Source organism: Malus sylvestris, chromosome 6, assembly GCF_916048215.2.
Source record: "Malus sylvestris chromosome 6, drMalSylv7.2, whole genome shotgun sequence".
In the NCBI taxonomy this organism is placed as follows: Eukaryota; Viridiplantae; Streptophyta; class Magnoliopsida; order Rosales; family Rosaceae; genus Malus; species Malus sylvestris.
This window is the reverse complement of record NC_062265.1, coordinates 28643236-28658899: the sequence shown is the minus strand read 5'-3', so window position 1 is coordinate 28658899 and position 15664 is coordinate 28643236. Positions and strand designations below refer to the sequence as shown.

The window sequence follows — 15664 nt, the reverse complement described above, 5'->3', positions numbered from 1 at the left end:
TCCAACCAACTTGCATATGGATAAGAAATTGCAACACACTCACTATTCTCACCATTGTCAGTGACAAGTGTTTTTTCCTAAGGTGTATTATGTAGCCTAGACAGTGCATCAGCTACCATATTTTGTGCCCCTTGTTTATATTGAATTTCGTAGTCATACCCCATGAGCTTGGATACCCACTTTTGTTGAAAATGAGTACTGGCCCTTTGACTTAAGAAGTACTTAAGGCTATTGTGGTCAGTTTTGATAACAAAATGTCTGCCCTGCAAGTAATTCTGCCATTTTTTCACTGCATACACTATATCAATCAACTCTCTCTCATAAGTAGAGAGAGCTTGGTTTCGAGGACCAAGAGTTTGACTAGTGAATGCGATAGGTCGTCCCCTTTGTTGAAGAACAGCCCCAATGCCACATCCAGAGGCGTCACACTCCAGTTCAAAGGGTTGAGAAAAGTTTGCGAGAGTCCAAACTTGGGGTGAAATCATGATGGATTTAAGATGGTCAAATGCTTGTGCCGCTTCAGGACCCCAATGAAATCCATCCTTTCGAGTTAACTGATAGAGAGGATGACATATCTTGCCATAATTCGGCACAAATTTGCGATAATATCCAGTTAACCTGAGGAACCCCTTTAACTCTTTGATAGATTTTGGAGTTGGCCAATCTTGTATGGCAGAAAACTTAGAAGGATCGGCTGCTACCTCGTTTTGGGAAACGATGTGCCCAAGATATTCAATATTTGACTGTCCAAATGAGCATTTGGATTTCTTAAGATACAACTGATTGTCCCTTATAACTTCAAACACAGTTTGTAAATGTTGTAAATGCTCATCCCAGCTCTTGCTGTAGATCAAAATATCATCGAAAAATACCAACACAAACTTTATGAGATATGGCTTGAATATATCATTATCAAGCTTTGGAAAATGGCTGGAGCGTTGGTAAGTCCAAAAGGCATCACTAAAAATTCGTAGTGACCTTCATGAGTTCGAAACGCCATTTTTTCAACATCACTAGCGGCCATTCTAATATGGTGGTAACCAGATCGCAAATCAAGCTTAGTAAAGTACTTGGCACCATATAACTCATCCAATAGATCATCAATAAGGGGTATGGGGTATTTATCCTTGATGGTTAATGCATTAAGTTCCCTGTAATCTATACACATTCTCCAGCTGCCCTCATTCTTCTTAACCAAAAGCACAGGGAATGAGGAAGGACTATGGCTCGGTCTAATGAACCCGGCAGTCAATAATTCTTGAACTGCTTTCTCAATTTCTGTCTTCTGTAACGGACCATAGTGATATGGTCGAATGTTTGGTGGTGTTGCTCCCTGGACTAGAGGGATGTGATGATCATGTTCCCTGGATGGGGGTAACTTAGTAGGGACTTGGAAAATGTCAGTAAATTGCTTCAACATTGCTTGAAGTTCTTATAAATGATCTTCACTCAAATCAAAGAACTCTAGTTTCTTCCCTTCTATAGAATAAAGAAATAGTCGCAAATTAGAGCTGCCAAGTGCCTTTTCAAGGTTTTGGAGAAATCTCGTGTATGCACTGCAATGGGGTCACAGTAGGGGACAGTGTATAACGGTGGTGATCCTTGGTGAATTCCATTGTAAGCAGCTGGAAATCCCACAGGACTGGACTCACCGTTGACAACCATTGGACTCCTAGTACCACATCACAACCACCCAAAGGTAAGGAGAATAAGTCAACCTTGCAGGTATACCCCCCAATGAAAGTGTAGCATCCATGCAGCAACCGGAACTACAAACATTGCCTCCATCCGTTATCATGACTTCAAAGTCGGTGGTAGGAGAAACTGGTTGACCCCATTGTTTCAATAATTTGGAGTCAATAAAATTGTGAGTGCTTCCCGAGTCTAGTAGAATTCGAACATGGTGCCCATTAAGTTGGCCATCAACCTTCATAATGCGGGTTTTGTGGTTCTCCCCAGTACCATAAAAAGCATAGGAACTAGTTCCATGGACGGTTCCGAGCAAAGAATGTCTGAATAAGGCAATTCTACCCCCTCAGTATCAAGGACGTCTAGCATTAACAGTTGCTTTAACCCACACTTATGCCCCGCAGTCCACTTATCAGTGCAAAACCTGAAGGATTTATTTTGAAAAACATGTTCATTTGAGCAACATCATATAGCATGCAATTAACAATTAAAGGCGGAATCATGCTTGCATGCACTCAAAAACAAAACATTACCATGAAATTCAAAGCCTAGTAGATTGGTGAACCATTAATCAACTCAAAACAAAGTGAGTTGAAATTATTACCTTTGTAGATTCCTCTTTGCATAAGCAAAGGCTAATCACCCAAAGAGATAGGGCCTTCATTCCTTGCTTCTTAGATCCATGGATTTGGATGGAAAAATAGGTTTCTCCAAGTTCCCAAAATAGGGAACCTCTAAGTCTCTTCACTAAGGTTTGATTGTAGAAGAAATGAGTGACCTTGGAGTAGTAGGATTGCTAGATGTACCCTCCAAGGTGTTGGCCTCTTTAGAGAGAAAATGGAGAGACAATTCTCACCAATTTTCCCCCAAAATAAACCCTTAATTTTTCCTTAATGAATTTTGGCTATAAAGTCATTTATATAGTCACTTCTTTAAGTAACCTAAACAACCAAAACCCTAATTCATCTAATATGGCCGGCCATTTAGGGATGTTTGGGCTTTTGGGCTTTAATGAATCTTTATTCATTAAATTGTCATACAATTTAAGTTAATGGGCTTGACGTTCGAAGCCCATTGGGCCTTAAGGTCCAAAACTATCCCGAAGTCTTTAACGAACTTATTCGTTTGATTAATTAACATATTAATTAATCCTTGCCATAATTAAATGATTAAACCATTTAATCATTCTTACTCATTTCCGTTTAATCTCCAATCTCTACCTTTTACGGTGTGCGATCCATTAGGTTCCTTTTAGCGAGGTAGTGGGCGATTAAAACCATTTTACATCGATTGTGAATTGAAACTATTTTCAATTCTCCCTTTAGTGATTACACACGTTTAGGGCTTCCACAAACCATGAGTGACACCTAGCAGCATATCATGGTTACCCAAGCTAATCAGAAGAGGTGGAGAACCTATTCAGTTCGGGATTACAAATGCAATACGGTCCTTCTCTAATCTAATACTCTTGACCACATTGTTTGGTATGATAATTTATTTACTCATGTCTACTATCCAATGTGAATCGTTTGCTTATATGATTTCCTTGAATGTGATTTGGAACGCATTCCCCAATCTCATTCATACTCTGGCCAGAGATTCCAAATCATATCATAGAGTATTCTCCCTCAACTGTTTGAAGGTTAGAGATCCCTTGTTGCGCATTCACTTGTCTCCATAGCTAAGTGGCTTAACCCCAACGATGCCGTGACACCCCGAGGGGGTGAATTAGACATAATCAAAGATTAAGGACTTAACCACAAGACAACTGTGATGCCTCAGGTCAAAGGACTACTTTGCATTATCCCAACCATGAGTTCTCATGTGACATGGAATATAAGAACTCTTCGTTGATCACGTTCAGTGAACTCATTCTTTTATTGAGCACCTACGTACTTGTCTTGATGTCACACACACCAATGACTCGAGACTAGTCACTCTCCCTGAGAGAAGACACAATACGTACTGATCTTAACGGACTGTCAATGCCCAATTGGTAATCCTATGATCAGGAACATTTAGGATGTGTCTACGAAAGAATGGTCTCATTAATCTAACTTCATTAGATTGCATTCTCCCAATCACATATTCCTTGGACTTTATCGTTTAAGCATATAACATTTATATGAGACGGCTCAAACAATAATCTTTGCCCTTTATATGTTAAACTAGATTAGTTTAACATTTGAAATGTCCGTAAAGTATCATCATATGATTGGTTTTAGGGCACATTTCCAACAAAACCAACACTCCCCCCGCTCCCGTTTCTTCTGAATCTCCTTCGGGGACAATTTCTTAACAGGATATGCACTCTGTCGATTGACTGGAAAGGGATGAGGAGTGGTAGTGGTGAATGGTTTGGATGTGACAGTGGATTTCATAGTAGGAGTTTTGAGCTCAGTAAGTTTGGTATCCAACTGAAGAGCGATGGAAATGGCTTCATGAACATTCACAGGTTTCAATATCTTCACATCAAATTTCAATTCCTTCCTTAAACCCCCTATGAAGCAACTCTTAAGCAAGATGGGACCAATTTCAGGTGAGCGTGTGGCTAAACGCCGAAATTTCGATATATAGTCATGAAGACTACCAGTTTGATGGAGTTTGAAGAGTGCTTCAGCACTATCTTCAAACGCAGAGGGTCCAAACTCCATACACAAGGCCTTAATCCCACCAAGTAGGTGTTATATGCAAGCAATCCAACCAACGAAACCAGTGGAGAACCTCCCATTCGAAATGGAAAGAAGCAGTGAGGACTCGTTGATCATCTGGAATGTTGTAGAAGGAGAAATACTGCTCTGCCTTGTAGATCTAAGCAAGGGGATCGTCACATTCGACAAATCTCGAAAAATCGAGACGTGGAGACCATGGTAGTCGTGGCGGAGCACCCTCTCCCCCTAGGTACAGAAGGACTACGCGGAGGCGGCAAGGGATCAAGATCAGATGACGGTGGATGCTCAGCAGGCGAGGAAGCAGTTGCACCGACGCCAAGACGTTGACAACCCAGCTCATGACGAAACTGCTTGAAATAGAGAGGCAAACGAGTATCGAGGTGAAAATTGAAGTTGGAGTCAAACGCCGTGTTAACAGCAGAGATGATGAGGGATGGAAGATTGGCGAGGGTAGCTTCAATGGAAGCGACACGGTCGTCCATGGCAGCGAAGCGAGCAATGTTGGTGTAACGGGGCATGCACAGCAAGGAAAACTAGTGATCAAATGGGTGATACCAATGATAAGTCACGGACCTGTAATGGTAAGTCACGGACCTGCAATGGCACAACAACCCATACCTGCAATGGTCTCAACCTGTGATGGCAGCTGTAATGACAGTGGTGAAGGGATATAGTAGAGAGGAAAATGAAAAGGATATTCTATTGAGTAATTCAACTATGCCATTACAAATTCATCTGGCCACCATTTAACCACACGCCAGAGAAAGTTCTCCCCACTACATATGTGCTAGCTGGACACCACTCATTAATTAACTAGACTCTCAAAAGGACTTAGGTGAATACAATTGAACCCGGTTACAAAACCCTTACACTTTTTAACCCAAAATCCCTTACAAAACAGTCCTATATAACCACTACTTGTTTATTTCCTCGACTGAGTAACCCTTTCTTACGGTTCATAACAGCTGACGATTTCGGTGATGGCTCGGACTTGGGCCTTTTTTTCGGATAGTCCATGGGCCTCGAATCCGCCCCGACCTGGTCGGGGTTGCTTTCTGGTGGGCTCGGATACTGGCAGCACTGCAGTCGCCATGGGAGAGAAGAGGGAGGGTGAGGAAAATGGGTTATCTCATAATTTTAAAAAAGCTAGGGGTCTGTGTCAAAATGCCTCTTATTTTAAGTTCTTTTAATTTTGTTTAAACTGAAAAAAAAAATTTAATTAAAAAAGCTTTTTAAGCCAGCTGTAAGAAACTGCACACATATTAAAATTTGAATAGAAGCATCACCAGTTGACGTGGTAATACCGTCCCATCTAAAACAATGTAAAATTATAGTGAGCTAAAACATCCACCACAAAATTTGCCTCTCTAAAACAATGTATATTTGAAAACTTGATAAAAAAACAATAAATATTGAAAATGAAAAATGGGTCATAATCATTGTTTAGTAAGAATTGGTCTCATCAATGACAGATTCAGTTCCAAACTAATATTATTATATCAAAATACATGCAAGCAAACAATAATATAAGTTCCTGTTACACAAACAAAATCTTGGGCATTATTTTCACCAGTGACAGATTCAGTTCCAAATGAATGTTATTACATCAAAACACACGCAAGCAATCAATAATATAAGTTTCAGTTACACAAATAGAATCTTAGGCATTATTCAATTTCACAAAGGGCAAATAAGAAACCAAGATCGATCAATGTTTGCAACTTCACACAACACACGAACAATGGACGGATTCTTCCTTGCAAGGCAAATGACTTAACACACATATAGTTAGCTCTGTTACTATAACGAAAGTCGAGATTCACTGCAAAATCAACTGGCACAAAGGAGAATTCACTGCAGTCTCACAAGTGCTTATGAGGCTTGATTCTACAAAAAAGATATTGCAAAACAAAAAAAACACAGTTACCGAATAAAATCTCAATGCATGCATATTTTATGTCTTTGCTAGACTTCTGTATAAGATTGGACATGCAAATTGTAAGGGAAAATGATTTTTACACTCTGATGCACTACTTCCTTTTTTTCGTAGCCTAACAATTGAATAAATCAAAACACTAACGAACAAAAATAAGAGGAGGGCATAAGGATCAACCTTTTATCTTTCTAACGTAATAGTTCAAATGATTACGTTGTAGAATTTATTTATTTACAATTACCATATTTTTCATATCACATTTGTATCATATCTCTAATAGAAATGAGACCCACATATGTTGATCGGCCCTACCTCTACAAAAGATGTGATACAAATGTGATACAAAAAATGTGGCAAGTCTAGCATTAATCAAAATTTTATGTAAAGATAAAAGTGTGCGTACCTTCTACGAGAGTGAATACCAGAAAAACTTTCATAACACTTCATATTTTCTCTCTCATAAAGCAGGCGGATATGAGGAATACGTTGTACCTTTGGATGATCCATGCCTCCCCTTACGGACTCTATAAGTTGCATTGGAACATAATACAGAATCAAGCGTTCTACGTTAGCAAGGAACTCAATGCCCTGCGGCAATGCCTTTAACTCCAGGCAGTTCTCAATGCTTAAGACCTGGAGATTTGGCATCGCCCCTTTCTCTATAGCTATACTATTCAACAAGGGGAAGTTCAACAACTGCAAATGCTTAAGCTTTATGAAGCCTCCGGAGAAACACAATCTTTTGCCAACATATACATTAATTAGCACAAGTATTCCAAGATTAGGCAATGCTTGAATGTGAGGTAGCAAATCTTCTTCAAGTCTTGACCATTGTAGCTGCAGAGCTGTCAGGTTATGGAGTGAACCAAACCAAAGAGGTACCTTTTCTAGTTTTCCAACCAAAATAACCTTTTGAAGGTCTGGAGGAGGCGAACGTAGTGCATTAACTCGAAGAAACTCCTCTTCATCACTCGCCATAAAAAACAAAAAGTGAAGGAGCTCTAACTTTTGAAGGGCGTCACATAGGTCTTTCTCGTCACTTGCTTTCACATTTGTAATACCGATCCTTTTAAGTTGGGTCATATTCCCGATGGCTTTAATAATGTTTCCTTCTGATTCAACACATGACAAAACTTGCAGTTTCTGTAATTTACTTAGATCTGATGCTGTTTTTGTCCCATTGACATTTCTAAAGCCCTGCCTATCACCAGTGTAACGATACATGATTAGATGACGTAGGTTTAGTAACCTGGAGATTGCTTTTGGAAGTGCCTTTATCATACTGTCACGGATGTTCAAGGTGTGAAGGTTGCGAAGCCGTCCGATGGATTCAGGAAGCTCCTCAATTAAAGTTCCCCTCAAATTTAAATATCTTAAGCTGAACAAGTACACTAGTTCATCTGGAAATCTATCAATTGGGGCATTCTCCAAATCTAGAACTCTCAACAACTTGAATCCAGAAGGCAATTTCTTTAACGAGTCAAAGACAAGAAAGGAGCGAAGCTCTGACATACCTGTGCAAGAATCAATTTCTGTTTCAGTTGTTTGAATTGACAACCGGCGAATTTTATCTTTATCTACTATTTCTCCGCCAACATATGTAGCACCAAACTTTTCCTTTTTTGATGTCGACAAAGCAAGCTCACGCAGAAGATCATGCATCTTACATACTTTTGGTCTTCCAGCTCCATTCCTTTCTTCAACTTGTAGCATGCTACGAGCAATAAGATCCACAAGATAGTCCTCTGCAACTTCTTCTGGTGTGACCCCATCAATTGGTTCAACAAACCCTTCAGCTATCCACAACCTGATCAACCTTTTTCTTTTGATGAGATAATCTTCTGGGAAAAGGGCACAATATAGGAAACATGGCTTCAACCGGTTGGGCAAATTGTTGAAACTAAGCAACAAGATGCTCCTCATTGGTTCTAGCGTAGGATGGTTAGTCAAGTGCCAATTTAAGCTGTTGTATACACTTCTCCATTCCGAAGATGACCTCTTGGAAGACATTAGACCACCTATAGTTACCACTGCCAGAGGTAGGCCTTCACACTTATCCACAAGTTTCCGTGCTAATGATTCAAGCCCTGGTGGACAAGATTTATTATCGTAAGTTGAGAATGCTTTCCTGCTAAAGAGCTTCCAAGCTTCATTGTTTTCCAAGGGTTCAATTTCAAAAGGACGACTTTCAACTTCAAAAGAATAGAAGGCTATTTCTTTCTCTCGAGTTGTAAGCATGATTCGACTTCCATGATGTCTATTAAGAAGTGGTATCCTTATTTCTTGCCAAAGTTTAATATCCCACACGTCATCCAATACAACTAGGTACCTTTTGGACTTCAAGTATGTTGACAACATCTCTAACAATTCTTTATAACTCATGGAATTCAAATGATCAGTCACCTCTTCCTTTCTTCCTTGGTGGAATTGCTTGATCAGATTTTTGAATAAGTCTTCGATCACATAAGTTTGAGAAACAGTGATCCATGCATAACAGTCAAAATGTCGCTTTACATTTTCGTTGTTGAAGGTATTGGCAACAAGAGTTGTCTTGCCTGATCCTCCCATCCCGACCACAGACACAACCATTTCATTTTCCTCTCCATTCATCAATAACCCCATTAACGTTTGCTTCTTGTCTTCAATCCCGATTAGTTCGTCTTCCATAATATAAAGAGAAGACTCGGCTTTGTTCTTCACCCATCTGGGAACACTATCCGAACTTGTTCCTTCTATTGTAGAGACACGATATCTGTCATTCCTCTCGGGAATGGCTTTGATCTTTTTTGTGATTTTCTGTAATTTTTTGGCTATTCGATGCCGATGCCAAAGATTCTTTGGAAAGTAAATGGTTCTGTGGAGCAATTTTGCAAATGGAGTCGCACTTTGCTTGTCATATATGTGATACAGGAACTCATCAATGACATTTTCAGCATCGCAGGTCAAATCTCTGACGCTTGTAACCCACGTTTTCTCTCCTTCTGTTTGTGGTTCCTTGCCTTCAGCATCTATTAAGAAAGATTTCATGCTTATGAGCTCCAGCTTAAGCTCATCAACTTCATCACGGACTGCCGCTATGGAAGATGCTTCGTTCTCAAGAATGGCCGCAATTTTCCCAACCAATGGTGATGCAGCTGACTCCATTTTGGCTTTCGATACTTGGTATGCAATCTGTCTGCAGAAAAGACAAGTTTCAAAACAACAGAAAAAGAAAAAAAGAACGCAATGGATAAATTTTTGTATTTAACAAACTATGTGCTTAAGAGTTCGCTCTTGGTGCGATGGCAAGTATCTTCGCCTATGAACGGTAGGTCTCGGGTTCGAGACTTGGGAGCAGCTTCTCCATAAAATGGGGGTAAGGCTAGCCGACATTCACCTCTCCCAGACCCTGCGTAAAGCGGGAGCCTTGTGCACTGGGTACGACCTTTAACAAACTATGTGCTTAGTTTTCAAAACGAAACCACAAGCCAAAAGAAATCAAGATCTAAATAAGGTACTCAAGAAATTTAATTTTCTGTTCTTAACTTTCATTCAGTTTAACAAAGGGCCAAACTTCAAAAGTCCGAAAACTACTTCTCGAGTCTTTTTTGCAAGAACACATAATTAAAGAATTTGGTTCCAGAACAAAAATCTATGATTGAAAATTTCGAACTCATTCAATCTAATTCTTCCACCAAATTTCATGGATTTTAGTCAGTGTTAAAGGATAACCAAAAGCTTCAATTCTTTGTAGGTGGCAGTTGACAAGTACCACAAAATTGTTGTTAAATGAAAGTACACACGTCGAAAAGAACGGAATGTTTTGGGTCCAGTAGATTGGACTCTACACAAATACTACACAATTTTTTGCACGACCCGTTAATCAGACACTAAACGACACGAAAATAATAGGTATTGGGTCAACACGTTAACCACTATTCTAAAAATCCTAGGCGGCGCTAGGCGGTTGGCCACCGCCCCGATTAATGCCTAGGAATTTGAAAATTAAGAAATGACGCCTAGACCTAATTAGGCGGCCGCCTAGACCTGTCTACACAGAAAATAGATAACTTTCATTTTGCATTTTATTTTTTCAACATATGTAATTGTTGAGGAAGAAATCGAATTTGAAGTCTTGTGTTTAATGATGAGTGCTCAGAATCTGAATTACATATATAATAAGAAGAAAAAAAGTGAAACAAAAGTCAGATGTAGCTCATAAGCCCTTACTTTCTTTCAGAAAATTTCCAGAAGGATATTAGATATGGTAGTAAGAGTGCAGAATAACATACCCTGGGGCATGTGGAAGCTCACAAAAGAGTTGCAATGATATGCTTCAGTTGCAATGATATGCTTCAATCGCATTAAGTTATAACTTATGGTATTGTTGGACTCCTGTGTCAATAAACTCGATGAAAATATCAAGTATGAGACGGAGACGGAGATGAAGATTATAATTTATGAAATTTGGAAAATAGTTGAAGGCATGAGACAAAGACCAAGACTTTTGTTTGATAAAAAAATTGGACAATAATGGAAGGCATGAGACAAAGACCATTACTTTTTGTTTTTTGGTAGAAGACCATTACTTTTTGTTTGATTATAAAAGAAAGACCGATTTTAATTTATGAAAATTGGACAATAATTGAAGGCACGAGACAAAGACCAATACTATTTGTTTGATTAGAAAAAAGAAAGACCAATACTTTTGGCATTTTGTATACCGTGAAACTGAAACCGCGCAGGTTGTATTATGCTCGCCGACAATAATTAATGAGGTGAGGTCCTATTAACTCATTACTTACAGTTACAGTTTAGTGATATTTTTCTTTACTTATTAGTAAGTTGTTTTTAGTCTGATTCCCGTTAAAGATGAATTTGAACTACATTATCAATAACCTATTGTGAAACTTAGTTCACCCTCTCCTCTTAATGTAATTGTAAATAATAACTTTTGTTTATAAAATAAAAAATAAAAAATAAAAAAATAATAAAAACCCTCTGTAAAACTAACTACTTTTTAAAACATGCATAAAACCAACTGCTTTTTAAGTCTCTAATTTAACACTAGTCATGGGTGAGCTACTAGCTTAATAGGGTAAAATCAAAATGCATTTAATTCAGCGGAAGCAATAATTACGCATGAATGCAATGTTTTCTCTTTATTCTATTATGTTAACCCAATCATCATATAACTCTATTTCTCTTTTCAATAGTCCTTTTTCAGTCTTTCGAAACTCAATTTGATCATTTTATCTGATTTTAACTGAAAGGGTTTCGCTCCCTTATTTGGTGATTTTAACAGATGTAGCTCATAAGCCCTTATACTTTCTTCCAGAAATTTCCAGAAGGATATTAGATATGGTAGTAAGAGTGCAGAATAACATACCCTGGGGCATATGGAAGCTCACAAAAGAGTTGCAAATTGCAATGATATGCTTCAGTTGCTCTGACGTCGTTATTGTTGGGCTCCTTTGTCGATGAAAACAAAAATATCAAATATGAGATGAAGGGAATGGAGCTCGCTCATAGAATATAGCCATTCCTAACCCCTCACGTCAATTCCATGAACCGATTGGAAGTTGTGATGGAAGTGATGAAACAAAGACCAATACTTTTTATAGAACTTTAACGAAAAGCATCCGCTATTATTTACTTTAACGAAAAATCACATTTTTACACTAAAAAGTCAATCCTGGTACTATTCACTTTACCCTTTATTTTTTTCTTATCATTAAAACTTAAAGTTTTCAAACCATTTTCATTAGTTTTCCTACTTTTTGACCCTTATGAATACTTTCTGACAAAGACCAATAATTTCAGACGAAGACAAAAACCTTTGGACAAAGATGATAAAGTGATGTACGTGGCAATTTGTAAAGAAACCGCGTAGGATGTATTTTGCTCGCCGACAATAATTGCGTGGTGAGGTCAATTAAAGTTGCGCTTCGAAATTGGGGTCGATAGAAAAATAATTGGTGCACGAAAAAAACTAAAAATATAATAGAAAACTCTTATTTCAAATAACAAGCACAAGGTTTTGAAAAATCACTCAAGCACACTGTAATTTTAATTCACATTACAAAAGTTTATATACACTTCCGGTAAAATTCAATTACTTTTTTAGTTTCTGATTCAACACTTATCACGGGTGAGTTATTAACTCTAGGGTGAATTTTTTTTGTCGAATTATCATGTCACCGATTGACAGTTGTACCATGTCGATTTTGTGCTTATCGATAATGACATAATAGTGTAGCAAACTGAAATTTTAGGAATATATTGGTATTCGATAATATTACTAACAATATTATCATATTGTATTGAAAAATTAGTAGAGAATAATTTATATTCATATCTAAAAATACATATAGAATATGATCAAGGGACAAATATTTTTACACTCTTTTTTAGCCATTAGACTTTATAACATTCAATGGTCTTGATTAAGACTAATGTTGAAAAGTTTAAACCTTAAGTGACATGGATGATGATGTGAATTAAAAGTAATAAATAAACAATTATATTAAATGAATAAGAATCAAGTAATCCAATAGAACTCAAAAGGAAAAAAAATCAACTGGTCACGAACGTAAGGAGGAGGAGAGAAAATTCATCTTTACTGCATGTTGATTTGATTCAATTTATACAAAATTAAGAAGCACACAAAGCATATCGCGCAATTGCTCGATCTTTTGAATTATTTTGTTCGGTAAACAAAACTAAACCCAAAATCCTAATTCTTCATTCCTGGTATTTTGAATGATAAATTAGATTGTGGAAAACGATTTTTTCTCTCATTGGCCAAGCGTGAGAACATTATGAACAAGCGGGAAAACATATCGTCCGATAAATGGTAATAACACATGAGTTTCTAGAGAGTAAAGAGATCAGGAAGGTTTTTTTATCACCAAAAAAAAAAAAAATAAATAAAACTAGGAGATATGCGGCAGAGAAGGAGAGGTTTCTTTCCTAGACAAGGATTGTCTGCCCTCCCACTTATGGTGCCCTCCTGTTTTGTATGGTTACGGTGAAGTCACGTCAACATTTTATATTATTTTTTTATAGAGATAATAAGATAAAAATGAATAGTAATATAAAATGTTGACGTGGCTTAACCGTGACCATACAAACAGGAGGGCACGAGAGGGCACCGAAAGTGGGAGTGCAGACAATCCTTGTCCTTCTTACCCTCCCCCTAACTTTGAAGTTTGAACGGTACGGTTTTTTCTTTCAGTTTTTATTATTTTTCATTTTATTTATTATGTATAATCTCTGTTAATTAATGAAATCTTCTTTATCAACCAAAAGAGGGTGAGAAGATAACTTAGTCTTTTATCACACAAAAAATGATGGGCAATAATGTAATTTCATAGGTCTAAATTTTATTGTTTTTTATTGAAACCTCACCTACATGATATTAAAATATCCTAATATTTAAAATTAAAAAAAAAACCAAAATAAAAAACCTCACACTCCTCCCACATTTTCTCTCTCTTTCTCTCCCTCTCCTCATTTTCTAAAAAAATGTGTTCATACACACAAAGTATGTAGGCAAATGTAAGTATTAATTATAATAGCTACTTAGTACTACGGCTTAGTGATATTTCTCTTCATTTATAAGTGAGAGGTCTCTAATTCGATTCTTGCCAAAGACGAATTTGAACCACATTATTGGTAACCTATCCCCTCTCCCTTAGTGTAATTAATATTGTTTATTAAAAAATATTAATTATAATCCAAGTCATTTAATCAAAATAATTTGAGAAAAATATGTTTTAAGTTTTTTTTTTTTAGTACATCGATATATTTTAAACTAGAGAGGGTGAGTTCGGTTAAGCCCAATCTAATTTGGTATCAAATTCGCCATCCACGAAATTCGAATCTAAGACCTCTCACTTCCAAGTGAAAAGGAATACCATCAAACCGTAATACTAAATGGCAAAAAATATGTTAAAGTTAACACTCCATGTAAACCATACAACTTATAACACTCCATGTAAACCATACAACTTATAACACTCCATGTAAAGTTATCAATAGAAGAAGATCTTGGAAAATTAAATTGTTGACAAGAACACAGTCATCCATGGCGGACACTCATACCTTTCATAGTTAGTGACCAGTAGAAGTAGAAGCCGGAGAACGATGGAAGAAAGGGAGAGGGGTTGCCCTTGAATTGGGTTGGGAACAAAAAATAAATTTATAAAATAAAAAAAAAAAAAAACAGATTTTAGGCTGAAAAAGTGATCCAAAATAAAATGGTAATTACTATGATCATACCATGTTAACCGAACTATAACTATTTGACATACCATAATTAGGTATGCTAAAAATTTGGCATAATAATGATAATAGATTATGTCAAACCCAAAATTTGGTATGGTATTTAGTACAAGGATTTTAGTACGACAACCGTACCCAAATTCACCCCTAACTATGATCTATCTTAATAGGGTAAGAATCATAATGCATTTATTAATTATTAATTTCAGCGGAAGCAACAATTGTACATAAATGTAATGTTTTCTCTTCATTTTAAGAGAGAACATAACAATGAGAGAATTTTTGGTGTGACCGAAACACAGGATGGTACATTACGTGTCGCTATACAAATTGTGGGATATGTGTTAAAAAGTTAACTTAAAAAATAAAATTTCCCACAATTTATATAAAAACACGTGATGTACCAACCGTATTCCGGTTACAATGAAAAATTTCTCCATAACAACATCCGTTTCGTCCCGTCTACGTGCCATACGGTACCTCACCGCACTCCACCAAATCATTCTCCATATTCCCCACATTACCTGTGTACTCTTCATCCTCTTTGGTCTCGAAAACCTCACGCCATCGACATAGCTAGCGGAGCCAAGGCCGACAGCATAGAAAGGCTTGTTCTTCCAATAAGTTAGATTGTGTTTGCAGTGATATCCACTCTTGCAGTAACTGCTAATTTCTATAGGTTGTAACCTGCATCCGAAAGCATCCTAGGCGCCATCTTATAGAACTCAGCAGACCGCGTTTCTGAAGGCAACAGGAACTCCCCTGGTGTATACCTGCAAACAAAAAAACTCCAACTTCAGAACCAAATTCATTCCAAAACTAAAACCGTATATTTCATCACTCGCTCCACTTACAACAACCTGAATTTCATGCCTTGTTCGACTTGCAAATCAAAACCTCAGTTCCAAAAAACATGCTCAAACAAGAATGACTACCCACATACCTGAATTCCAGCCTCTCGTGTTCGAACATCACGGCACTTCAAGCCCAGGTCTTCCATCCAAGCCAAAGCTAACTCCCGAAGATTTCCTTTCTCAACCCCAGAAGTAACTAAAGGCATTGGAATGTCTCGCTGAACTCTATAAACACGCGTCCAAGGGGG

At 37.5% G+C, this 15664-nt stretch overlaps 1 protein-coding gene and 1 long non-coding RNA gene across 6 annotated transcripts in view; both read right to left on the bottom strand.

The window, feature by feature from the left end:
* Nucleotides 1-5834: 5834 nt before the first annotated feature.
* The window catches only part of LOC126627242 (disease resistance protein RPM1-like), a 38633-nt gene continuing 28803 nt past the window's right edge, over nt 5835-15664 (bottom strand). Inside the window, exons 1-4 of one of the 5 annotated variants that reach the window (XM_050296706.1) lie at nt 11725-11846; nt 10569-10620; nt 6701-9472; nt 5835-6248 (exon numbers count right to left, since the gene is read on the bottom strand). In XM_050296706.1, the coding sequence (XP_050152663.1) occupies nt 6224-6248; nt 6701-9441 (2766 nt within the window). In that variant the 5' untranslated portion in view covers nt 9442-9472; nt 10569-10620; nt 11725-11846 and the 3' untranslated portion in view covers nt 5835-6223. Of the gene's footprint in view, nt 6249-6700; nt 9473-10568; nt 10621-11665; nt 11847-15664 lie in introns of those variants that run through there. The other 4 variants (XM_050296709.1, XM_050296707.1, XM_050296708.1 and 1 more) reach the window with 4 other exon arrangements.
* LOC126627290 (uncharacterized) lies at nt 14613-15654 on the bottom strand. The gene is made up of 2 exons (XR_007624953.1): nt 15506-15654; nt 14613-15335 (listed from the first exon to the last, which is right to left on the bottom strand). It is a non-coding gene; the product is annotated as an uncharacterized LOC126627290 (long non-coding RNA).